The 25938-nt window shown below is 40.5% G+C and overlaps 2 protein-coding genes across 2 annotated transcripts in view; one reads left to right on the top strand and one right to left on the bottom strand.

Annotated features, from left to right (window-relative positions):
• lig3 (ligase III, DNA, ATP-dependent) lies at window positions 1-19345 on the top strand. The gene is made up of 21 exons (XM_080866389.1): window positions 1-151; window positions 1769-2349; window positions 3487-3615; window positions 4318-4536; window positions 4644-4795; window positions 4922-5088; window positions 5819-5896; window positions 6720-6888; window positions 8975-9130; window positions 10078-10209; window positions 10330-10409; window positions 12737-12824; window positions 12902-12979; window positions 13109-13232; window positions 14868-15010; window positions 15115-15189; window positions 15453-15599; window positions 16073-16223; window positions 17315-17394; window positions 17520-17603; window positions 18624-19345. The coding sequence occupies exons 2-21, from the start codon at window positions 1797-1799 to the stop codon at window positions 18855-18857; spliced, it is 3039 nt and encodes a 1012-aa protein (XP_080722515.1). The 5' UTR covers window positions 1-151; window positions 1769-1796; the 3' UTR covers window positions 18858-19345.
• Window positions 18713-25938, bottom strand: part of rad51d (RAD51 paralog D) — a 23666-nt gene continuing 16440 nt past the window's right edge. Inside the window, exons 6-11 of the mRNA XM_080866391.1 lie at window positions 25831-25926; window positions 25617-25707; window positions 22012-22082; window positions 21372-21539; window positions 20056-20192; window positions 18713-18850 (exon numbers count right to left, since the gene is read on the bottom strand). Of these exons, the coding sequence (XP_080722517.1) occupies window positions 20097-20192; window positions 21372-21539; window positions 22012-22082; window positions 25617-25707; window positions 25831-25926 (522 nt within the window). The 3' untranslated portion in view covers window positions 18713-18850; window positions 20056-20096. The remainder of the gene's footprint in view (window positions 18851-20055; window positions 20193-21371; window positions 21540-22011; window positions 22083-25616; window positions 25708-25830; window positions 25927-25938) is intronic.

Raw genomic sequence — 25938 nt, forward strand, 5'->3', positions numbered from 1 at the left:
GTACTTTTATTTTTGCGGAGCCAAACCGGAAAGGCTTTGCATATTTAAATTGCAATTACGCTGACTTAACGTCGCTGGGCTGTTGGCTAACAACAATGAGGAGTGCTAGCAGTTTAAAGCGTCCTATTACCGTTTACTCGGCTTCTCTAAGGTACAGTACATAAACACGTGTAGCACTTTTAGTAGCATGTTAAAGTATTTGTGATAACTGGTGTGCAGTCTATTAAGTCGACGTGATAATTTCCTTCGGGCGTAGAACAAAGTGAGCATTGCTAATGCTAACGTTAGTGAGCATATCCACTTGCCTTCGTGTCAGCAAACTTACACGTCGGATGTTTTGGAGGTGCGCTTAACGTTAACATTTAAAAATGCACGTTTGTGTAACTGAATAGGCACGCTGTTTTTTTTTTCTTTTTTCAAATATGCGTAAATATTAAAATAAGTCAACGTGTACTTTGTGTCTTTTCCAAAATCCTTTATTAGCCTTGAACTGAAAACATTGTGTTGCATTAAAGTCACTACAGTAAAGAATAAACAAGATAGAAAAACTGTCCAGTGACACTCTAGAGCACTTTGATACATCTGTGTTCGTTAATCCTTTAAATTTTAGCTGTTTGCCATTATTCCAAAGCTTATATATGACATGTAATAGTGTTTTACTTTTTTTGTTCTGTCCAACAGGGTAATCCGTGTGCTCTTTTGTTTTTTGTAGATTTGTGTTAGAGAATTGTAAGGTCATGTTTGTATGCATGGAGCATCCTGACCTTTTCCTTGTTTACTGCCTACTGAAATCTGTGTAATTTATCGTCGAAATGTAGGGCTTTTTTTTTTACTTAAAAACTCTGAATGGAGCCACAGAAGATATTGGAGCCTTATAAAGAAGGCTACACAGCCCATTACTATAAGTCAGCCTATCAACGTTACTAATAGGTGGAGGAAACAAAATTATTTTCCCACATGCGGCTACTCTGCTGCAGCCTAGTTATGCTTATCTGGAACTGTTAGTATTTTCATTATGATAATGCCATTTGTATATAATTTTTGTAAGTGTTATTTTTTTAATCTATTTATTTTATTACCAACAAAAATTTTTGAAATGCAAAAGTAGCCTATTTTGACAATAAATAAAACGTATAACAACACAATAGCTTTAAAAGTAGTAAAACAAACAAAAAACGACCAGTCTAAGTTTCATTTTTGTGGGCTTTTTTTGTTTGTTTTTCTGTTTGTTTTTTGGATTCGTAGTCCATTTCTTCAGGGATTGCTAATTGTTTTGTCAAAGCCACCTGGAGCCACAAGAGCGGGATCAAAGAGACTCATGTGGCTCCAGAGTCGCACTGATTTAGGTCAGCATTGCATGAAGTAATTCAGTTGTGTCGTTAAAAACATTTTTATATGAATTTTATGTAAGTGCTGAAATATTACAAATAATGTTTTGTCATACTGGCCCTACTAGCTTTCCATTTATCATTAATATTTTGGATTATACAACTATAAATTGTATTAAATTGCCTTAAAAAGGGATCCAATGTAATAAATTTGCCTTTATGAACCCTGCAGAAGCCCTGTGAATGTGCAGTGGGAAGTAATGTTACTGCCTAACTGGAATCAGGAAATTTACACTTGCAATGAATGCATAACATATTGCTGAGTCAGTGAACCTTTTATTAGAGCTGTTAGCATTAGGTTTTTTTTTTAGTATATTGACGTACCTTGTATTTAAAAGAAAGCTGTGTCATTAACCATTATATCCTTTTGCTTTTTTTAGGTTCTGAACTGTTCATCATTGCAACTTAATGCAGAAAACTCTCATTTTATTGCTTCAAAAGACTATCTGCGTAGTCCTAAATCCCAGTGGAAAACTTGTTAGATGTCAGAAACACTTCAGGTTGTGTAGGGCCTTTTCTGTCTATTCATGTGCTGAGCGTCTACCTTTGTCTTTTCATGAGTTACATTTTACAAGGAAAATCTCTGCATTATCCTCGGTATCCCAAAAGCACAGTCTTCTCCCAAACTATCCTCCCTGGCTTTTCCTGCATCAAAGTTTCTCCAATCAGCCGGATATGGCAGATCAGAGGTTTCTCGTTGAATATGCCAAACGTGGCACAGCAGGATGTAAGAAATGCAAGGACAAAATCCAGAAGGGAATAGTGCGCATAGGCAAAGTTGTGCCAAATCCTTTCAGTGAGTCTGCAGGGGAGATGAAAGAGTGGTACCATGTGAAGTGTATATTCGAAAAGCTGGAAAGAGCCAGAGCCACCACGAAGAAGATCGAGGATATCACCGACCTGGAGGGCTGGGAGGAATTACAGGATGCTGACAAGGAGATCATAAATAAACACGTTTCAGGTACAAAAGCCACTCAAAATGTAAATTTCACATTTTTAAATGCTTTTTATGCAGAAAAATTGTCTGTGAACATACATTTATTGTATATTTAAACCCTTCTACTGCTCACAGGCAATATTTAAGCCTTGGCCAAAGGAAAATTTTACCCATTGTTGGAATCAGATCAAGCTCCTGTGTTCATAAAGTCAACAGTCAGTGAATCTCAGCTGCAGTGCACTTTTGATGTGACCTGATCTATTCTTGAAATTTCAATTCACAATCCCGCAAATCAGTTGAAGTGCAGCAGCTGACTGATATACTAGTAGTATTGTGAATACATGTGGGATACTGACATGAAACCAGTGGTGTGGCTCACATCTTCCCGCCCAGTGTCAACTTACTTGTTGTACCCGTACAGATAATTAGATGGCCGTTCAGTGAAGGCATGGCAACATGTTTACTTAGTGTTTGTCAAGTGAAAGCTGCAATAATGTGTCAAAAATATTTGTCAGTAATTGACTCGCCCATTTATTGTATATTTATTTATAGTTAAACTGTCATTAGGGAAAATGAGATTTAATTTGGATTTATGCATCTATATTAAATCTATGCAGGAGCAAACCCCTTTGAAACTCTATGCTGTAACCTGATGTATGCCTTCCTGGAAATGTAACTGAACATTATTGTAATTGTGAATTGTTTTGATTTTTTTGTAATTGACTGGAAGACAGTGGATCAACTTGAAGCCAGAAACTCAACAGCTAGCATTTTGGTTGCAGTGCAAAAGAGACACAAGTATAAATGCTGTAAGCAGCGTTGGGTACTTGCATAGGTTGTGTATAGATTTAGGGCATACATGCAACTTGTGCTTTCTTTGCTTCTCTTGAGGAAAATGATTAATTTCCTGGTTTCCTTGTGTAGGCTGTTAAATGCAGGTTACAGGATAATGAACAAACAGCCATAAAGACTGTAGGCATGCCCTGGCTTATGTATTCATATAGCATTATACAGCAAACTCTTTGATATGTAGTCTTGTGACAGCTAGGTCCCATACACATCACTTATGTGTGATCTCACTAGTATATTGTCAACATTAAATAAATAAGTTAGGGCATCTCAGGTCTTCTTTCTTCTAAATCCACTCGCCTTGTCTTGCAGACTTGATGGCCAAAGTTAATGCAAGTCCAAAAAAGAAGGTGCAGGCCAAGTTGAACACCACCGGTCAGCTGATGGCTCCCCCCGCTGACCCATCTGTCAATGCGCCAAGGAAGTTTTCAGGCTTCACTGGTGAGTTATGTCGAAATTCAAGTCACTCAGAAAAAAGAAAAAACAGTCCTTATTAATTATTAATTTACACGCGTTAACATGCAAAGAATTCACAAGATAGTCACTAGCAGTTGTGTAAACCAAATACGCACATCACTTACATGCTTCTGGGTCTTTTGTATGCATAGAATGAATGTTGTCAACCTGCCAGGGACTGCAGGTGGAAATGAGCCTGTGAGGCTAAATCTGGCAGTTTTCCATAATGGACCTAAATGCATACGTTAATTAAATTAAATTAAAATGAAAACACTTTAGAAAAGTAAACAAACTTATGTGGGATCTTTAAAGCGGTTTTCTGTTAGTAGTTTCCCTTTGCAGCTTATAGCTCAATTACAGGTATCCACAAGTCAGCAAACTGAAGCAATAAACAGGTGGAAGCAAAACTGCTTTCATATTCCCAGTGGTGATGTAAGCCACCAGTAATAAACTGGATTGAATAGGCAGGGAAACTCGTGCACTACAGTCTGAGGGCCACGGCCAGAATAGGAATAAAAATAATATGAATGTGGCGTGCTCTGAAAACAATGGTTTCAGCCAGTATCAGTGTTGTAGAGAATTCGGGCTTAAGTACAAAGGCTGACATTTTTCAGAATCCACTCCGGCCCCTTCATAGTGATCAATAAATCATGGTCTCTGCACTGTTCCCCTTCACTCTCCTTACAGCAACAAAGGCTGGCAGTTCTAGCAGCAGCCCTGGGGCGTCCTCTTCCCCTGCCAAAGCCAGCCAAGGCAGCGCGCTGTCCACCCAGCTCTGTGACCCCCAGCACAAAGACTGCCTCTTCAGAGAGTTTCGCAAGCTCTGTGCCATGGTGGCTGAAAACAACAGCTACAATACAAAGACGCAGATTATTGAAAAGTTCCTCAGGAAGGGCACAAGTGGAGGTAGCTGTCTCTCTCTTATTTTTTTTCTACCTTTTTCTGTATATATACAAAATCCAGCACGTCATCTTTACATTTCTGTGAATTTTCTCCTTTGTCTTCCATCCTAGATAAGTTCCACGGCGATCTTTACCTGACTGTGAAATTGCTCCTGCCGGGTGTTGTGAAAAGCGTCTACAACCTCAATGACAAGCAGATTGTAAAACTCTTCAGCCGCATATTCAGGAGCAACCAGGATGACATGGTGCGCGATCTGGAGCAGGTCTGTCGTCCATAAATCGTCACTCTTACAGTATTTCGGTGTTCGAAGTGGACAGACCCTTAACACGAACGCAGAATTACAGGCTCTTGACATCGTGTCTGTTTTTGTTTCGTTTTTCCTTTTAAGGGTGACGTGTCTGAGACGGTGAGGATGTTCTTTGATGAGAGTAAATCATTTCCCCCAGCTGCCAAAAGTCTCCTTACCATCCAGGAAGTGGACGCATCCCTGACCCGACTTTCCCAGCTGACGAAGGAGGATGAGCAGCAGAACGAGCTGGAGGATATTGCCAAAAAGTAATAAAACACATAATCATTTTTTATATCAGTCAGGCTGAGTGTTAAAATGTTAAAAGATATGGTAATTCTTACAAATAACCCCAATAAGGCTGACCTCGGTGTTTGTAGCTGCACCTCTCCACGTGACGTCTTTGCTTTACTGCCTGTAAAAGTTCCGATAGCTCCGTAGAAGCAGGAAGACGTACTTAGAGGTTCCATTTTCCAGTATTTATGGTACAATTATTTCCTTCCACTTATTATTTTTTTCTTATGGCTTTTTCTATTGCCTGCATTTGTGTACTTTTCCCTCCTTTCTCGATTGCCTGCCTCGGGCATGTCTAACACAAACGCGTACATTATCCCAACATCTTTATTTGACATTCTCCCCTCCGCTGCAGCAGACACCAGGCTATGTTTGTTTGTCATAAATTGCATCTTGCAAGCTGTAAACAGACATGGACATTATTTTTTTGCTGTACCAACTAAAGGGTTTGCTAGCATACTATAACATTAATAGGGCAAAGCAAGTAAAGTGAACTTGCAGTGCTCAAGTGTTCGTCTTTCAGCTGCCTCTAACGAAGCAGGTTCTTTCTGAGGTGTGTGCAGCTTCCATTATTCACTTTAAGGCATTTTAATCCAATCATTTTATATTTGTCATTTGTTTGCTTTTAGATTTCGTCTTCCCGAAATGTTGTAATGCTTCAGAATTTGCTTCACAGTAATAGTCTGAATTTTCCCTTCCCTACAGATGCACCAGTAATGACCTGAAATGCATCGTTCGCCTAATTAAGCACGATTTGAAGATGAACGCTGGTGCTAAACACGTGTAAGTATCTTTGGATTATTTAGTTATTCTCTTTGAACATGACAGAGGCAGGTTTATTTTACGCAAAGATGGAAAGTCTGAATAGTGAGGCAGTTGCTTTAAAGCTGCATTAAATCTGCATTCTCTCAAATGACCAGAAGAGGGCAGCTCGTCCAGTTTCAAAAAGTCACTGTGAAGAAGGTTATGGAAAAACTACCCTGTGACTCCCATCATCCGTGTTTCTGTTCTTAATCTCTCATTTCAATTCATTTTGATCACAGTAACATCATTTTTGTAAATTATGGTCCTCATTAGAGAGAAAAAAAAGGACAAAAAAAAAGTGCACACCAGGATTTTTGTGGCTGTTGGGCAACGTTATGGTGACTATGACCATCTTGTCTGTGTAATTTATGATCTTTACCAACCTTTCATTCTTTGTGGTCATAAATTATACATTTCAGGTAAAGATATGTGGGCTTCTGTAAAAATAAACGTAATAAATCAAGGCTACAGATGCACTGAAAAAGCACGATCCTTGATCCTACAATGAGGGCATCTGTTAGGCACTGTTATGCTGCGTGAAGGCATTTAGAGAGCAGGGGTGCGCAGTAATTTCCCCAAGGGGACCACATGACAAACTGGGACTGTTGTGAAGGACTTTACCAGTAATTTATAAAGAGACAAAATTAATATTGAGCAGAATTGAGTTCAGCTTATTGCTCGTCCCTGCCCTAGAGAGAAAGGACACTGCTGTGTTTTCTCAGTCAGATGCAGGCTGACCATCATGTGATCTGTGATTTTTATTTTTTTAATAGCAGCCTGTCATTGTTGCCTCTTTATGCAGCTTGGATGCAGTGGATCCAAACGCTTACGATGCCTTCAAGGCCTCGCGTAATCTGGGAGACGTGATTGAAAGGGTGTTAAAGAATCAGCAGGAGGTGTCCAATGGTTCAGGACCTAAGAAACTCCTCACTATCGAGGCCTCACTTATGACCCCCGTCCAGCCCATGTTGGTAAGGATTCCTAATAAAAAGTGTCAAATTATACAGTACAGATGCACATACACACGGTCTTTGTCTGCTTTTAATCTCCGAGTCTTCATGTGAATGCAAAGCTGAGGTGTTTGAACCACAGTGATGTAAAAAAAAAAAGAAAGAAGAAGAAGAAGCAGTCACATTTAAAAACTATGTGAGCTAATTCAACTTAATTAACTCAATTAGGGAATAGAGGATGTCTGTCATCTGACCTTTCTGACCTCATAAATCACACAAGACACACATGCACAGTACAAAATTAAAATATTTACATAAGTATTAGGATACTTTTCCCCAAGCAATGGCCTCATTTATTTTGCCGATTTATTACACGTGTCAGGGGACGGATGTTACCTGTGGAAATAAACCAGGATATAAATTAGGGATACAGACACGGTAACAAATTAAAAGAAAAAGTTAACCCCTGACCCCGGTGTGTGTTAGAGGGAAGTGACGATACAGATGAATATAAAGTTGCCTGGAGTGATCACCTTTAACCTGTGAGGAAGCAGCTCTAGCCTGGTGGGAGTGGTCTATAAGAGGATTGGGTTAATCAGGGGTTTGATGAAAATGATGTGGATCCTGTGCTGCAGCATTCACAGCCTTCAGATGTCAGCCTAAATGAACACCAGAATATGGTCACTGTGTCGTACTTTGGTCAAAGGCAGTGAAGTTGTCGTAGCACAGGTGCTTGTTCGCATTTCGGTACTTCCACGTTTCTCTTTAAAATAGTCTAGACAAACATCTTGTTTGTAGATTGAGCTCTGAGCATGCCTCAAGGCTTCTGCAGCAGTAAATCTTGCAACTCGTACTTTTGTTTGCCGTGGTTCACTGCAAAAACATCACAATGTAGTGATTAGAGGTGTTAAATCTGATGTGTGCTCAAAGGCTTTGTGCAGTTCTGTATGCAAGGAAAAGATGTGGATTACAGAAAATCCTCAGTTTAGAAGGTCAGCTCTTCTGTCTGTCGTCATTCATCCTGAGCAAAAGTACTTTTCTGTGCAGCGGTCGTTAAGATGGCCATACATCAAGTCTAAACAAAGCAGTCCCAACTTCACACATTCACTGAGAGAACGACTGGCTATTCAGCTGAGTCACTCTGTCTGTTTGCAGCCTGCTTAAAGATTTAGCATGAGCCAAAGTTTACTTTATGTTAAGTTAAAATGTCTGAATATTTAGAGAATATATTGGTTTTTTTTGATGGTTTGTTACTCGACAGCCAGACACGCAGCAGCTGGATCCTACAGATAACGCTGCACTGCAGACACGTAACTGTCCCCAACCCATCCTGAAGTGCAAATATTAATTCAGCATGATTTAAAATGTGTTTTACAGACCATTAAATTGCACATTACACAGCGGCCCTTTAATTACACCAAATAAAAGAAAATGGAAATGCGCTGCAGCTATCCCCGCATCGCATTTTAGGTTACAAATGATTAGCACAGGCTGTTCTTTAACGATCCTCAGGCGAGCAACTTCGGTGTTATTAGTTTTAACTTTGTTCTCCTAACATGAGCTGGCAGAAGATGAAGCGCTAGATCGTCTTTCAGTGGATACAAAATAGTCATTTAGGTTGGTGTTGTGTAAATGAGTAGTCACTTTGAAGTCATGGCAATAATAAATAAATTTTGGCCATCTTCTGTCTGTCCACATCATGTAGTTGCCTGCAAAACTTCCTAATGATTAAAGAAATTCAAGGTTTTCTAATGAACCAGGTGTGCTGCTTAGGTTCCCAGCAACAGAAACCCTGAAAGATCCCAGGAGGAGACTTAAATGTCACCGTTTGCCCTCTTTTTGGCGTATACTGACATAAACTTAAGTTTTACAAAATTTCATCACCCTCGTGGTTTCGAACTTGGTGATTCTCACTGGATGTTTTTATTAATGGTCTCATATTGTGAAGGAAATTGTTGAATCTACTGTTAATCCTACATGATTGATAACCTTTTTTTCTTGTTTGTCTTCTTAAATTGGATCAACCTTGGGAAACCTTTCATGAAAAGTAAGTTCACATAAAGCAATTAGAACTTCAGAAACGATTGTTTCCTTGTTGTGGTTTCAGGCGGAGGCGTGTAAATCCATCGAGTACGCCATGAAGAAATGCCCCAACGGGATGTACTCTGAGATCAAGTACGATGGCGAGCGCGTGCAGGTCCACAAGAACGGAGAGAACTTCAGCTACTTCAGTCGCAGCCTCAAACCAGTGCTGCCTCACAAAGTCAGTCTTATCGCGCACATGCACAGACAGCACAGATGCAAATGTGCGGGCTCCCGGTCCGTGAAGCTATTTACTGATTAATGTAACAATGCTCATCAGGATGCAGTGTGTTCAGGTTTGCCCCGGCAGGATTAGCAGCTTAAAGGTATTTTCCCAGCGTGAAATTCAGACATTTCCCACAGTGATTTTCCAGCATTTGCATTCTCAGCATGATGCACAGAGACTTAAACGTGCAGGAATAAATAGCTCTGTATCATGTTCATTAGCCCTTTGAAATTGCTTCGGTGCACACAAAACGCACTTCACAACAATCATAAAGAAGAGGATGCCAAGCATGGCACAAGTTGGAAAAAGCCATGTAGCTCTTGTGCGTGATGTATACACACCATATTTTTCCAGGCTTCTCATGTGGAAGTGCAGCCTATGCTTTCTGAGGCATTTTAAAGCCTGGTACTTGTTTTTATGGTGTCTGCGGTCCACTTTTAGTCCTCTAGCCTGAAGGCTTCAGACATTTTGTCTTGAGTGACCGTCTTGTCATTGCAGCCCATCAGCCAAATGGCTAATTATGCAGCCTCAGCCGCTGTAATTAGGCAATTTATGTTAATGCTAGGTTAACATTCTGTGGGGGTGGGAATGGAGTCTAATTACAACAGTCCAAGGTACCTAATGTTCTTTATTCTGATGAATGATAACGGCAGAGAACTGTTTAGAGCATCCCCCACAGTGTTATAAAAGAGGATGGTGGGTACAAGCCTGAACCACGAGCATCAAATGTCTCATTTGATCTTTGCTTTTTAAAACATTTTTTGGTTGAAAATAATGCACTTTATTAATGAAACCTATTGTTTTTACAGGTTTGTGCTTGTTGTAATAGTTGTTGTTGTCACATGGTATTTGTTTCCACTCAGTAACTGAGCTCCCTGTGTGTGTCTGTATTGATGTTTCAGGTGGCCCATTTCAAAGAATACATCCCTCAGGCTTTTCCTGGTGGCCACAGCATGATACTGGATGCTGAAGTCCTCCTAATTGACACAAAGACCAGTAAACCCCTGCCCTTCGGGACCTTGGGTGTACACAAGGTGAGAACACTGCAGCCACTTTATGCTCTTTGTTTTGTCACACAGCTTTTTTTTTTCCCTTTCTCCCTCTTGGCTTTCTTGTCACCCCACAAACCTTCCTCTCCTCTCCTCTCCCTTCAGAAAGCAGCCTTTCAAGACGCCAAGGTGTGCCTTTTTGTTTTTGACTGTATCTACTTCAATGGTGTGAGTCTCATGGAGAGGTAATGCTCTTTCAATCCATCCTTTGTCTCAGAAATGACTTTGCACTTCACTGTGCAGAGTAACCCCTTATGGGGATGATGCAAGCATGTTGTTTTTAACATTAATAGGCTGCTCTGTCCTTGTGGTTTGCTCACTCGCTGTTATGTGGTTAATTTGTGGTTTTATGGAAAGATTTCACTTTATTTGCAGTCCTTTTTTTCTAACGAAAGAAAATAATAACTTATTATCAGTACTCGAGCTTGTATGTCTGGAACAGGGGGACTTTGAAATGATTAATGAAGGACACTGAGGACCAGTCTTCAGCATCTAGTGACCTTCAAATTCACATCCACTTGAGCAAGAGTAGTTCATGTAACAGGGTGTCTGAGGATCCTTAAAAATCAAAATTAATTTATGCAAACCTCAGAACCAGAATCACATTTATTTCCAAGTGTTAACACAAACAAGTAATGTGACTTTGTGTAACAGTGGTGCAAAAGAAAAATATATAACGGCTACTTTCAGCTGCTCCCTTATATCGAAGGTAGCTGTAGAGCTAATTGGAAGGTTGGGGATTGATCCCTGCTTCAGTCTGTATCCTAATACAAGATGCTGAGCCCCAGTTTGCTGTTCACTGTGTTCATCCAAGTATAAATGTGAGTGAATGTTTGATACAAAAGCACAAAATCATGCTTGTGTGCTCAGGTAGTTTGATTTGGTACATACTTTTTTTTTTTTTATGCCTTCCACAAATGGATTTTTCTTCCTCGCAGGAACGAACCAGAGATCTTCAATTTGTTGGACAAATACTTAAGCTGTTCTTCTATAGAGGCACTATGAGAATATATAAATATAAATTTTCAAATGTATATGGAGTGCAGTGGAGTCCAATGTGCAAATGTTAATGGGCTGAATAATCATAATGGTGTGTTAATGGAAAACAGTGATTATAAAGTGAATCAGTGGAGGAGGCTTTGTTGAGCAGTTCCGCTGCAGATGGAAAGAAGCTGCTGTTTGAATGCAGTGAAGTATTGATCCCGATGGGTTTGCAGCTTCCTGCCAGAGGGGAGTGACTCAAAAACTTTATGTCCAGGGTGAAGCCTAAACCATCCACTTCACTGGGCATGGAGCCATGGGCCTCTCTCTTCTGTGGAAACTTCAGTTCTTTACTTTAATGATTCGGCTTCAAATGTTCCTTTTTGATAAAGCTTAGAGTTATGGCTTGATCAAGTGACCTTGAATCCTTCCTTAGTTATGCTCCTTTGGGCACTGACTACTGGGGGACTTCCCAGAATGCACTGAGCACTTCTCCAATACTCCCTCCTGCCAGAGGGGATTGGCTCCAGAATCTGATTGCCTGGCATCAGAGAGTTCATAAAAAGGGACCTTTTATAAGTCATAACTAGCTTTGACTAATCACCTCTCTCTCATGGTGATATGAGCCCCGTGAGTTTACCCACAATGCACTTTTTTAATGCCCTCCTGTGTATTAAGATAAGATAAGATAAGATAGAACTTTATTAATCCCTCGGGTGGGTTCCTCTGGGAAATTCGATTTCCAAAAAAGCACAGCACCGACAGAAGTTACAGAGTTATACACACACACATATATATAAATACAGAGACAATATAAATAAAATATTATCAGACAACAGATTAAACATCCAGACTTCCAGTGCTTATTTCCTCTAACTGTATGTAATATAAGTTAAACGGTGAAGTTTTCCTATTAAAATTGTGACACATGTAATGATATTTATGCTCAGAGTTGCTCATAGAAATAATGGTATAAAGTATAAAGTTGATTTACACAGAGCTTAACTGTGTTTTCCACTCCTGAGAATTTCGTTGTACTTACTAAATTTATGAAGTTACTCTCAAAAAGTGCTGCACCCACCCTTAGATAATTCAAAGGCCTGTAACTGAGTGTTTTCGTAGTATAAAGGTAAAACTTTGAATGCCTTTATTGAATATACTTAAAGTTAAAAGAAGAAGCTTCTTTCAGCCGCTCCCTTATTCACAATGGACCGCCACAGCATAGGTGGGCATATTTTGTTTTGGCTGATTTTATCTGGTATCCTAAAAATTACTGTACCAAAACATTGGCTGATTCTGTGGGGCTCAGCTGGGAGGCACTAATTGATTCTTCGTGGAATAACCCACCAGCACAGCAGATCAGGTGAGGACTATAAAGAGCAAAAATGTGGAGGTGGGGATGCAGCAGAGGATTTTACCCGTGCGAGTGGAGTTTGAATCCCAGGCAAAGCCAGAAGTTTACAAACTTTTAGAGCACTGCGGAGAGAAAACGTGGATTTTCACGTGTCCGCTGGCTTTCTGTCTTCTTCAGGCCTCTGTGTGAACGCAGGAAGTTCCTGCATGACAACATGGTTGAAGTCCCCAACAGGATCCTGTTCTCAGAGATGAAGCACGTCACTGTAAGTATAACTGTGAATGCGTCTTTGTGCTGTATGCGTACACATGTTAAAAACGTGTGCGTCTGTGTGTGTGTCAGAGAGCAGGGGATCTGGCGGATATGATAACTCGTGTCATCAGGGAGGGACTTGAAGGTCTGGTGCTAAAAGACGTAAAGGTGAGTTGGTTCATTGATGACGGCGTTTGGTAATCAGATTTATTTACTGTTCAATTTCTCAAGTTATGCTTAAACTGTACGTGTAGCTGAAACATTGCGATGATGAGGCTTTATATCTGCGTGTCTCAGAGCACCTATGAGCCGGGGAAGCGCCACTGGCTGAAAGTAAAGAAGGACTATTTGAATGAAGGGGCGATGGCAGACACAGCTGACCTGGTGGTGCTGGGAGCCTTCTACGGGAAAGGCTCAAACGGTCTGTAAAGCCTTAACCATCTGCTTCATTAGGCATGGAGTCTTTTCCCATTCTTGATGCTTTATTTTATTCACCCTGACAATTCTGTTTCGCCATAAAATGAGGTGATTTAAGCCATTTTCACACATTTAATGGATCACTGAACTATAGACATTACCCAACAAAAGCACATGTGGGAATGCAAAGACCTCGTTGCACTATACTATCCAAATAGAGCACTTTTCTCTGGTTTATTTGTGATTTTTACACGTTTTAAAAGTAGAATGGAGGCAGAGCCTAAAGCTGTCAGGGCCTCTCTGTTCTGTGGAAGCTCCAGCTTGTGTTCAGGAGACAGATACCATCTTTACTTTAATGATTCGGCTTCAAATGTTCCTTTTTGATAAAGCTTACAGTTATGGCTGGATCAGGTGACCCTCAACTATTCCTTAGTTATGGACTCAGACTGCTTGGACATTTCCCATAATGCACCGAGCACTTCTCCAGTCACCCCTTTTCTCTCCTGGTGTGGTTAAATGCCGCTACTGCACGCCGTTAACTTTTGACTGATTTCTCTTTATTTTGTGGCCTCTTTCTGTGCTCTTTTTGTTTTACGCCCTCTTGTGGTGGATAGCTGTTCCTGCTTCCTGTTAAAGGGGATTTCTTTGTTCCTACTGTCACCAAGTACAGGCTTATACTGGGTTGTCTGGGCTGTAGTCTTTATCTTCCAGTACGATAGCCCACTGAGACAACTGCTGTTGTGAATTGGAACTACAAAAATAGAATTGAACTGAACTGAAATGAAATGTCTGACGCAGTCAGGACATTAAAGGCCTTTAACAAAGTGACATCTGATTGCGATGATCTGTGCAGTGCGAGTACAGCGTGTGTGTAATAGTCCAGTTAGTCCACACACGCTTCAGTCAGGCAGCTACTTCTCTTGAACAATTTTTTTCCAGCAGTGAGAATTAGTCTGATGCGAAATCTCTCCTGCTGTGTGCTGCAGGGGAAAAAGGACAGCTTCAGATGATTTCCTGACTGTATTCTCCAGACATTTGTTGGAGTTCATGTATGAAAACAGCTTTGAACGGTTAAGACAGTTTTACTTTTGCCCCCAACTTTTAATTTTGCTGTGAAAGACGGGGTCAAGCCTTCTGCAGGTGTGACACAAAGCGAAAATATAAATACACGATTCTTGCATGTATTATGTTTAGATAGGATGATGAAATTAACAAGACAGCTCCGTTACTCTGGGAAAACATAACTAAATTGGAGGATTTCATATGAAAAATGTGCAGATACAGGCTGTTACATAAGGAGAAGATGCCAATGGGTGAAATAGAGAAGCAGGTGAGATTTGAAGCAGGGGCCATTGAGGAGGCTGGCTAATGAGTGTGCAACAACATAACAAACACAACGAGAAAGGTACAAGTTTTCAAAGCGTGCTTAATGAAACGACTCGTGTAGTTGAAAACGAGCTAATAGAGCAGAAACAATAAATCAGATGAAACGCTTGTCGTAAGAGGCTGTAGGAAGTGAGTGGGAAGGAGAAAAAAAGATAATTTGAAGAGGCAGGTTTTGAGAAGTCGGTGCTGGTGGAGAGACTATTCTGTGGGAAGCAGTTCACCTAATGCTTGCGCGTCTTCTTCTACCCACCAGGGGGCATCATGTCTAGTTTTCTAATGGGCTGTTACGACCCAGACTCCAAGAAATGGTGCACAGTCACCAAGTGCTCCGGAGGCTACGACGACGCCATGTTGGCCAGGCTCCAGAAAGAGCTGGATGTGATCAAAATCAGCAAGGTCAGAGAGAATCCACTTAGAGGTTAACCAGGAATATTGAGCTGATATCATAAAATTGAAAATTAATCTTTTGTGTGTCTGTGTGTGTTTGTGTCTTAATGTAGGAGCCAAGCAAAATCCCTAGCTGGTTGAAAATCATCAAGAACTATTATCCAGATTTCATTATCCGCGATCCTGAGGTGAGATGTCACTACTCAGCACATTTGGATTTCCCAGCGGGCCTGTTCACGCAGAGCACAGTTGTATATCTGGATACTGCACACCCTTTGAATGAAATTAGAAGTTGAAAGCGTCTCTTGCGTGTATCCACAGGAATTCCTTTAAATGAATTACCCCCGAAAAGCGGCGAGATAATGACGGGCTCTGAGATGGGAGGTGTTTTTAATGCATGCAGTGACCCTTTGTGGCTTTTATATATGATTATGTGTTTCCTGTGCTACAGAAAGCACCTGTGTGGGAGATCACAGGCGCAGAGTTTTCCAAATCGGAAATGCACACTGCTGATGGCATCTCCATCCGCTTCCCCCGCATGACGAGAATCCGCGATGACAAGGACTGGAAGAGCGCCACCAACTTGCACCAGCTTAAAGTAGGATATCAGCGTTTTTGATTTGTAGTGCTTGAGAAAGAATTAGCCGCTGCTCAGTGATGAAGTTTTATTGAGACGGCACAAAAGACGTTTTAGAAATCAGCCATTCATTTAAAACTGAGGCGTATCTTCTAGGGATGCTTGTTGCTAATTGCTTTCTATTGTAAAATATGATGGGGGAAAAATGGGAGGATGTGTAGTAATACAGGTGACGGGAGGAATGGAATAATTAATCCCACTGTTAAACAAAGCACCCAGGGGGACAGCATGAAGTATGATTGAAACGGCGGGGAGGAGGAGCAAATTTGCAGTCTTCCCGCGAGTATTGACGGATGAGTTGAAATATTGGCCGAGGCAGTAAAACATGCCTGGGCTTAATTATTTGAATCCGGCACGGGTCTTCAATCTCCACTGACACAGAACATTACATCTCTTGGCCGAAGCCCATGTTGTCATTTCATCACTCTGCACAGGAGCTGTACCGCATATCGAAGGAGAACTGCGACTTCAAAGTGACAGCAGGTCCGTCTACATCCAACGATGACAAGGGCTCATCGGGGGGGGACAGCGGAGGAAGCTCGCCATCGTCCTCCTCCAACAAAGGCGCTCCGCCCAAGAAGACGAGTAAGTTCACAAGTCACGTACATAAAGGGAAATTACATTGTTGTTGTGTGTCCGGATTTACCTAAGATTAGGTTTGAGTTACACTTAATACTTTAAAAAGTGAAGATTCAAATGACCACAATTTATTTGTGGTTAAAGACTCTTGTTTTTAATTTTTGGAAACTTCCCTTTAAAATGCCACCAATGCTATTGATACAGCTTTGTTTACATAATCAGTAAATTCATAACCTTGTATTTGAGGCAGAATAGGTATTGTTAAAATGTTTGAGGCCTCGTTGTTTCATTGTAACTGGGTTAAAGTTTAGCATCTTTGCACACACAATAAGTAAAACCCTCCAGTTATGATTGAGGTGATGCTTTGACTGTGTCTGCAACACAATGTGCAGAATATGCACTGAGCTTGTTGACAGTCTGGCCTGAGACTGAGGAGGGACCCTGAGATTTCAAATGAATCGCTTTCAACTTGCAGGCGTCTCTGCCCTTCCTGGAAACACCCACATAAAGAAAAAGTAGTCTCCATCATGCAGATGTTTATTTAAGAAAATTCCATAAATGCATATGTGAGATTTTAAGATTTATCTGCAGGTTAGTGGACATTTATTAGAGCATTGCTTTTTTTTTTCCCCTTGAAGATAAAAAATATTTTTTTTAACCAGTAAATTGTTTTCCACCAATGATAATAGAATTTTACACATAAACCAAACACTCCTGTCTAGATTCTGCAGGTTTGCTCGCATCGTGCAAAACTTTATAAATATTTGCATGATGCTTTAACTGTTTTAAACTTAGTTTACGCAACTAAACACAACATTTCAGAAACTTCTAATACAGGAAATATTTCTTATCGTAACTAATCAACTGCAGTAATTTAATAGTGATATCTAAGAGTAAAGTAACTCTGTTCACCTTTAATGTCTCTACTTAAAGAAGCAGGCTCACACAGATGTTTATATGCATGTCCTTTATTCTAGACATTGGTTCATAATTCAAGTTAATATAATGCAGAAATAAATTTGTGGACACTTTAAAGTGACCCCAGTGCTGCAAATGCTGCTTTGTTATAAGTGTAATCAATAACATGCACTCTGCAGGCAGCAGCACTCCACCCAAAGCCAAGGCAGTGAAATCCCAGCCTCGCACTCCCAGCTCAGACGCACCCAGTGCTAAGAAGGTAATGTTCTTTACATCTCATGTGCTACATTAAAGAAAAGTTTCATCGTTACAGAACACGAGAATTGCACAAGGCGCAAACCCAAAGCTGCAGTGATGACCTAACGTTAGACTGTTTCTTATCAGGTGAAGAAGAGTGAGAGTGTCCACAGCAACGGACAAACTAAAGCAAAAGCTACCTCACAGAAACTGGAGCCAAGGAATGACAAGGTTAGTAACACAACGTGTGTTTAAATGTGTTCTGTGGACGCAGTTAATGTGAAGAAACAAATGCTATTTAGGATTATTAAACTAAATCCATCTTTAAGTTTCTTTTAAGGTCTGACAATCATAAAACAAAGTAACTGTTTGTTAAAAACTGTAATCCTGTTCTAAAATTAGTGCATCAGTGCGTTGTTTATGGCTTTGACAGGTTATAGATTACAACACTCAGAGGCCAGCTGACTAATAAAATCTTGACAGTTTTAAAACTTTTTTCTCGTTTTCAGTACAGTGTTAAAGATACAAATATTCCAAATTTGGCGGTTTAGTGGCTCTTTATATTTGCAACTCTGGTAACTGCTGTCAAAGGACAGAAACAGGAACGGGCAGGGGAACCTTTAACCAGCTTATGGACTGTTTTTGAAGCTAGAATTATGCCAATAATTCCCAATTTCTGAAGAAAAGTTTACATGTACAATGTTGCGTATATGAGGTCATTAACTGAACCAGGTCAACAGGCCGGTTTGTGCTGAGTATTGGCCGAGCAGCCGCTGTGATTGTTAGATCCAACTTGAATGTTTATTCACATCCTGGTCTGACCTTTACAGAGTTTGTCTTCACTCTGTGAAATGTGGCCACCTCACTAACACCATTCCACTATCTCAAGCAATCACAAGCGGAAACTGGCTGTTTGTTCCTTAATTACTGCCACAATAGTTTATATTTCAACAAGGCCTGGGTGTGCATCCTTTAATGCAGGTGTCCCCTGTGAGACTGCAACAAATTCAGAGTTTGTAAATTCTTCTTTGGACGTGAAGAGATTCTGTTAAGGTTTACTGACTGTTAGAGTTGGACTGATATTAATCACAGACTGAGCTCTACATAGTCTTTTTCTTCATTTCCATCAGTGACATGGTAATATTACACAGCCTGAACAGTGCAGAAAAGCAGAGCACTTTGCTCCCTTGAATGTAGGGAAAGTATTGCTGCAGGGTGTCTGTTCTGCTGACCTCACTGTTTTCCCCGTAGACACTGCTGGACATCTTCAGCGGCGTGAAGCTTTTCCTGCCCGACTCGGTGCAGGACTTTAACAAGCTGAGGCGATACTTCGTGGCGTACGACGGGGACCTCGTGCCAGATTACGACGCAGCCTCCGCCACGCACACTCTGGCCGAACCCGAAGAACAGAGCCAGGCTCAGAAAGTGACCCCCAGCTGGATCTGGGAATGTATCCGCAAGAGGCGTGTCGTAGCTCCCTGTTAATAAAAGAGGAGGAAACTACATTTTATACACTGCTTTCACCCAGCCATGAACTGCTGGTTTTCTGGTGATGTTATTTGTTCAGAGGGCAGCTCTAAGTTTGGGGATGTTACCGTGACTGTCTATGTTTTCAAATGCCACTGCTCTCAGGTCATTTTAATTTATTCTTTTTGAACCTTTCTGCTCATGCGGACCAACAGATGCAACACACATTTAGGTTGGAGGTGGAGTGCTAGATTAGTCTATGATTATATGAGGTGTAGAATATAGCCTCTAAATCATGAGTAACGTACAGTTTGACACTGATTTTACACACAAGTCTAGGATATGAACCAGTTTTGTTTTTTTTAAATAAGCATCAAGCAATACTTTCGACTGCCTGAAGAACACTCTGATATTAAAGCTCAGCTCCTGCACTGAAAACAAACATCTGTCTGCCATTAGGAATAAACAAACCTGACAAAGACAATAAAAATGTCCCTGTAACATCATTCCAGCGTGTCTCATTTTCATCGGTTTGTGTTTGGAGCGTCGCACTGATTTGCATTGGAGCCACTTGCAATAAAAGCTGTGGTGTCACAGAGATGAATGGCATAAATGCTGGCCTCCGAAGCTACAAGTTATGAACATGCGCGAATCTCCGGAGAGCTCTGCTTGTGCCAGATTTCCCCAAAACCATATGGAGAGAATTTGTTTTAAAAAGGCGTTGCTCCAGCTAAACCAAATACATTTCCCTTTCTCGATCGTGAGACTCCTTGTATGATCCAGTGAAATGCTGAGAGGTTTTTCCCCTTCAGCCTGCTGCATCAGAATGGCTTTCAGGGATAATTCAGATTTGCCTTTTTCATCCGTGGGATACTTCAGGCTATGAGGTGGCTTTAATTAAATGTTCGAACGTATTCACACTCTGAGAAGAATTCGCATGAGCCTACCCAGCTATGCCTGAAAGAAACACGAGAAAAGCCTTTATATTCCTCCCGATTTTCCAACAGGTAAGAATAAAATCTCAGGCCAGTATGCCAAAGCTGCAGCAGATGACTGACAGAGCATGACGCCGGCAGTATCTAAATAGGTCAATTTTGAAGCTAATAACTGTGGCGACCGTTTTTAATTGGAATAAAGTTTAGTTATCGCTTGAATGCTAGCAGAGTACTTCAAAAAGACACTTTCTCCCAAATTCGACCCAGAAACATGCGTGTACCTTTGGTGTGACATTTATGCAGAGGATTACGGCTGCTCTCATCAGGAATCCGTCTCATCCAGTTTCCTCTTTCCCGAGGACCCTTTTTCTGAGCGACTCCACCACTGCAAGTCAAATTCCTCTTTGATGTGACAAGGCTAAGAAACAGAGCACATGACAGTTGATTTAGACCTAGTTAAACACAACGCTGCCACAATATTAAATATTCACTGGCTCGGTTCATTCTGAAGCTGCTTTGTTTCCGCTGACGACCGTCTTTTATAACTCCGGAGCAGAAAATGCAGAGTGAATTTCCTCCCATTATTTTTAACAAAAATGTTGGTTTAAAAGATCTTTGATGTCGAAGGAATATCAGTGATCGTTATCAAACCCGAGAGGATACGTTCAAACTAAGATGCTATCAAATCAAATTCAGTTGTGAAATGAAAGTAATCCCCACTGAGACATGTTTTAGTGCAGTTTCAGAAATAATCTGCATTTACTAACAAACACAGGCCTGTGTCTGAAAATTACAGTGAAAATCCCACTGAAGAAGACCAAAGGTGAACTCGTGGTGCTAGGAAAAAAAAAGGGATGAACTAAGTGAACATCCAAAAAGTCTGAAAAACGAGTTGACCTGTCATGGCTTCCATAACAGACCAACTCATTTCTCATGGTGGATGAACTTAAGAAATCGTTGTTTAAATTACTTAAAAACAAGAATTGGGCACAAGACTGAATTTATTTTTCAATCTTTGCTTGGTGGTGGTAGCATCATGCCCTGTTTTGCTGCCAGTGCTACTCGCACATTGCAGTGGATGGAATAATGAAGGAAAACTACCTCCAAATTCTTCAACAGCACCTCAGATCAGCAGCTAGACAGATGAAACTTTATGTAGAATTGGGATCAACACAATGACCCCAAACAAACATCAAAACTGGTTTTGGAATGGATAAAGCAACATTACGTTACTGGAATAGCCTTCCCAGTTTAAATACAGGAGGACTGTGGACGCTAAGCATAAATGTAAGTGATCCTTATCCCCACTAATAGGCTTCTCCTTTGCCCATGCTCCTCTTCTCCAGAAATTTTACTCAAATCTGATCTGGTAGTGTTTTTAATCTCGAAGACAAACAAACGGAAAACGTTCCTCGCCTTGGCTCGTGTCTCGGCGGAGGAATAAAACATGTCTTTATCAAACCAGACCGGTTCTTATTAAAAGGGCAAACACGACTTCAAAGTCTCCATTTTAACAAGATGTTTTGACAACAACGAAACCCCTCGACAGAATCAACACTGAGCTGGTTGCTCTGCAAGTTAATGCTGCTTCTTGTACCTGTCTGGAAGACTTGATCAGCTTTGCAGAGCGCAGACTGGGCTGGCTGACAGCCGCCGCCTTCTCTACTCGCTCCAGCAGGATCCTGGTTCTCGGGATGTGACTCCACGAAACGCCGAGGCCGGGCTGCACTTCCCCGCTGCCACTTCTCGTTACATGGTTTGTTACCTGTGGGCCCAGACACCATCGTGTTAGTTTCTTCCCTCACTCTCAGGAGATTATCGCACCATGCTTTGGTACAGCTTCCCACGCGTAACACAAGCTTTAGAAGACGGAAGATATAAGTGGGACAAGCAGATCGTCCCACTTTTATTGAAAGGCTACCAAATTATCTTTATCTCTCTTCAAATAACTTCATCACTTGAGGTGAAGATCAGTTTTCTTTGGTGCATGCTTTTTAAACGTGCATACTCCTTTTTTTAAACATAATTAAAACCTGCAGTTCACTGAACAGGGTTGATTTTACTTTAAAACTATTTTTTAGAACTATTATAATCCTATTTATTAACCCAAAAAAGCAGTAAAATGTTTAGTTTTCTCAGAAAGAATAACAAGAAGTAGTATGTGTAGACTTTAGATTGACACTGGAAGTGCATCTTGCATTTAGAGCAGCACACATCAAAGACTGAGTCGTCCGTACCAAAGCAGCAACGTTGAAGTCCTTTGCCATCGTCTTAAGAGCTCCTGCCACTTGTATCATCAAGGACATGCCTGGAGGCAAAGGAAGTTGTAGAGAGGTTAGTTCATGTACAGAATACTCTCAGGCTCTGTCACAGGAACTTTCAAAGCAACTCAACAGTAGCAGCTCAAGCTAAATTTATTACAGCGAAATTTGCATTCCTAAAAATTGCTCGAGTTGACTTAAAAAAGCTGCGGTTGCTTGTTGAAGCTTGTAGCGATGCCCATGACGGATCTGTCACTTTAGGTACAGACATTTGTATTTCACCAGTGCATCGAACTGTAAAAGCTTGTTGTTCCAAAGTTTCCTAATAAAAATCTGCAAAAGTAGCAAGCTAACCTTTACATTTGGTGCTAAATTACACATATTAGCAGGCTAACCGATGGCTGGTGTCTTGGTATAGCACTACCAAATAAGCTTGGTCGCAGCTGACAAAATAAAATGACAAAAGCATGTGGTGGTAATCATGTGGCAGAAAGTAACTACAGATGGTCCACTCATTTTCAGTCATTTTAAGGCTGAAATGGTGCATGAAATATAAGGAACACTCTTTAATTGTAGCGAGTATAAAAGTCACACGGATCATGTCAACATACGTTGAGATTTTCACCTTCCTCTATTTTTTAAAATGCGTTTTTTAATGTTTTTCAGTTGCTTCCTGACTGTTTTTGCTTTTAAATTTATCATCTTGTGATCTGTTGCATGTTTAATATTTTACCAAATTCATAACCATAACAATCCAAACATTACTCTGTGCTTTGAATATTCCTTAATTAAAACCTTAAAAATGTTACCTTTTTCTTCAGAAGTAATATGAACTCTACTGTGTGCCAAACCCAAATTACTGGATACAAATTTTCCACTGTGCTGTTCATTACTGTAATTAGTTGAGCACAGCAGCAGTGTGCCCGAGCTCACAAATTACATTTGGAATTATAATCCAGCAGTAAAGGGCTGACTCCTTTTCTAAGGAGTGCATAGGAAACATTCAATGAATTCCACAGATGGTGGGCTGTAAAAACCAAAGACGTCCTTATTTACTGAAAGGAGTGCATTTGCTTCATCTATAAAGAGGACCTATTATGCTTTTCTTATTTTCTGCTGGATGCTCATATTTAAACGCAGCATTTAAATGATCTCGAGCTTCAACCTGCTCCGAAGACTGTTTCAAGCAGTTTTCTACTCTCAGCTCTGGATGACGTGAGCGAGTGTGGATAACTTTAATATGGCTTCCTCACCAACACTCCTCTCTCACTGTTGTTTGCCTGAAGCACATGTGTTAAACTCAAGGTCTGTGGGTCACATCCAGTCCTTTGCTAATTTTAATGTGGCCTATCAATCAGTGTAGTTTCTTGAAAACTGCAGGCTGTAGGTTTATTAACATTCCCAACAGTAAGCTAAACAAACACCTCCTACTGTCAGTGTTTGTTCTTGATTGAACAGAATCATGGTTATGCAACTTTTTCATTTTTATTTTTTATATGCATGCAAACTTAAAATCAATTATTTGTTTACTCTTTTAATCCATTAACACATCACTGAACTACATAAACTATAAGGATAAATGAACAATACCACCTACACCTCATACCTACAGGAAGTGTAGATGTAAGAAATTTCACGCTGTGGCATCTTATTACCATACCGTGCTCAAATTCAGTGAGCTCTTTCGAACAGCCCATCCTTTCACAAATATGTGTAAAGACAGACTGCATGGCTAAGTGCTTGATTTAATACACCTGTGACTGAAAACACCTGAATTCAGAGGTAAGAGATTTAGCCAAATACTTCTGTACACATAGCACCTCCAGCTAAAACTGAGTTTGACAACCCTGGTTTAAGGTGGCCTTAAAGGAAGAGGAGCCAAATACATGTAAACGTACCATATTTTTCAGACTATAAGGCGCACTTAAAATCCTTTAATTTTCTCAAAAATCGACAGTGCCTTATAATCCGGTGCATCTTATGTATGAATTCTGGTTGTACTTACTGACTTTGAACCGATTTTATGTGGTACACGGCGCTCAAAAATCTGTCAAAAAATGTTTTAGTACGACTTTGAAGCTATGAAGCCGCACCGCTTGATGGATTGTTGGAGCATTAGTCAGGAGCCTCCCAGAGTAATCTGGGTCCTAAACTCCATCTCTTCAGGTTCCAAAGTCAAACGAATACTGCAGCATCACTGAGAGTTTAAAACTGTCTAAATTCTTTCATCTTTAATAAAATAATCAGTGTTGCTCCTTTACCAGGTTTTAACAATTAAGTTTAACATCCAGGCATCCATGAAAACAGAATTTATAAATTTAACAGAGTTAGAAGTTAGCAGGAAGTTAGCTCGCTAGTTTCCACCTAAACATGATATAGCATGTTCTGACTGAGAGATTTCTGAAAAAATTAAAACGTACAGCTCTGCTATCACTTCCAACATAAATGAAGACAGAAAGCTAAACAGCAGTGACGTTTGTAGGGTTACTGAAGTTGGACAGCTGGTATATAATGATGTGCTACGTGACCGCTAGCAACACAGCTATGTTAGCATAACATAAACACAGTGAAGCTGGAGGATGAACGCTAACTTTTTTCCACTTGATAAAAATTAACGTGAGGGTTCCTGATGGTTAGGGACAAATGCAATCGCATGGCAGGATGTTGTAAACGGACCAAACTTCAGTCAGGAGAACAACTGAGATAATCCATCCACAATACGAGGTTAGTCATTAATATACTGCAACAACATGGGGATAGAGCCGCTGCGAGAGAATTCAGCATTAATGAATCAATGGTACGGAAGTAGAGGAAGCAAGAAGAATGAGTTGAGTAAAGTTGGACTTATTTGACTGTTTTGTTTCACTTAATGCGCTTTATAATCCGGTGCGCCTTATGTATGAAAAATACAGTACTACAGAGGATTCCAGGAATAAAAATGTGGAGTTGAAAATGAGGCCGAAAGGTTTCCAGGTAAGAGAAATGTTATTGTCTTCATGTGTTGTGATGTTATCCGATAGTTTGATTTCATTTTTTGGATTTTCTTCTTCTGGTTTTCTCTTTGAATCGAGTTATTCAGCAATCAGGAGCTGCACTACACAGACCAGCAGAGATTGCAGAGTGCTAATAGCTTGCATTGTTATGTCTTTTTACAGGCAGGTTTATTTTAGATAAGAACCTTTGAATTTTGGTGCACTGACTGTCAGTTTAATTAGATGACAGTTTTGGAGCTTTCTACAAACATTACAAATTGAATGAAGTTCACTTGGATTACGAATTTCAATTATTTTGAGTCCCAAGAGGCCAGACTCGAATTTAAGCAATTACATATTTAATGAAAACAGCTCTATTTATAACTGACAGCAGAGGTTCGAGCTCATGCTTAAACTGTAATGGTTTGCGGTTTAATGTGACACCACAAATATTAGTGTGTTATTTTGCCACTTTCTTATGACTGGCTGTCATGCTTCCACAGATGTGTTTAAACGTGTTGTGACATTTATTTTCAGTTTTATGGCTGAAGGTGTAAAAACAGCCTGAGGTATGATTGACTATGATGGACCAGCAGAGAGAGATATCACCTTCATTCTGTTTGCCTCCCAGTAGAGGCGAGATAACAGCTGACACAGAGTCCACAATCACCGCCTTGACAGAGCCGCCGCCAACAGACGCCTAATACAAAATGTGACAAAATTAGATTGCTGAAATTTGATTCGTCTTTCTACAAAGGTTCCCCAGCTACAGAAAGACTGCTGGTGTATTTTAAGCGAAATAAAAAAGCAATTGTCAACAAACCTGCTGAAGCCCACCACTGCGAAGACTGTACAGACAGTCGAGCAGAGCGTAAACGTCAAATAAACGGAAGACGTGGATCCTCTGAAGAGCTTCCATCTGTAAAGCAGA

Source organism: Rhamphochromis sp. 'chilingali' (assembly GCF_963969265.1).
Source record: "Rhamphochromis sp. 'chilingali' genome assembly, chromosome: 19".
NCBI lineage: Eukaryota > Metazoa > Chordata > Actinopteri > Cichliformes > Cichlidae > Rhamphochromis > Rhamphochromis sp. 'chilingali'.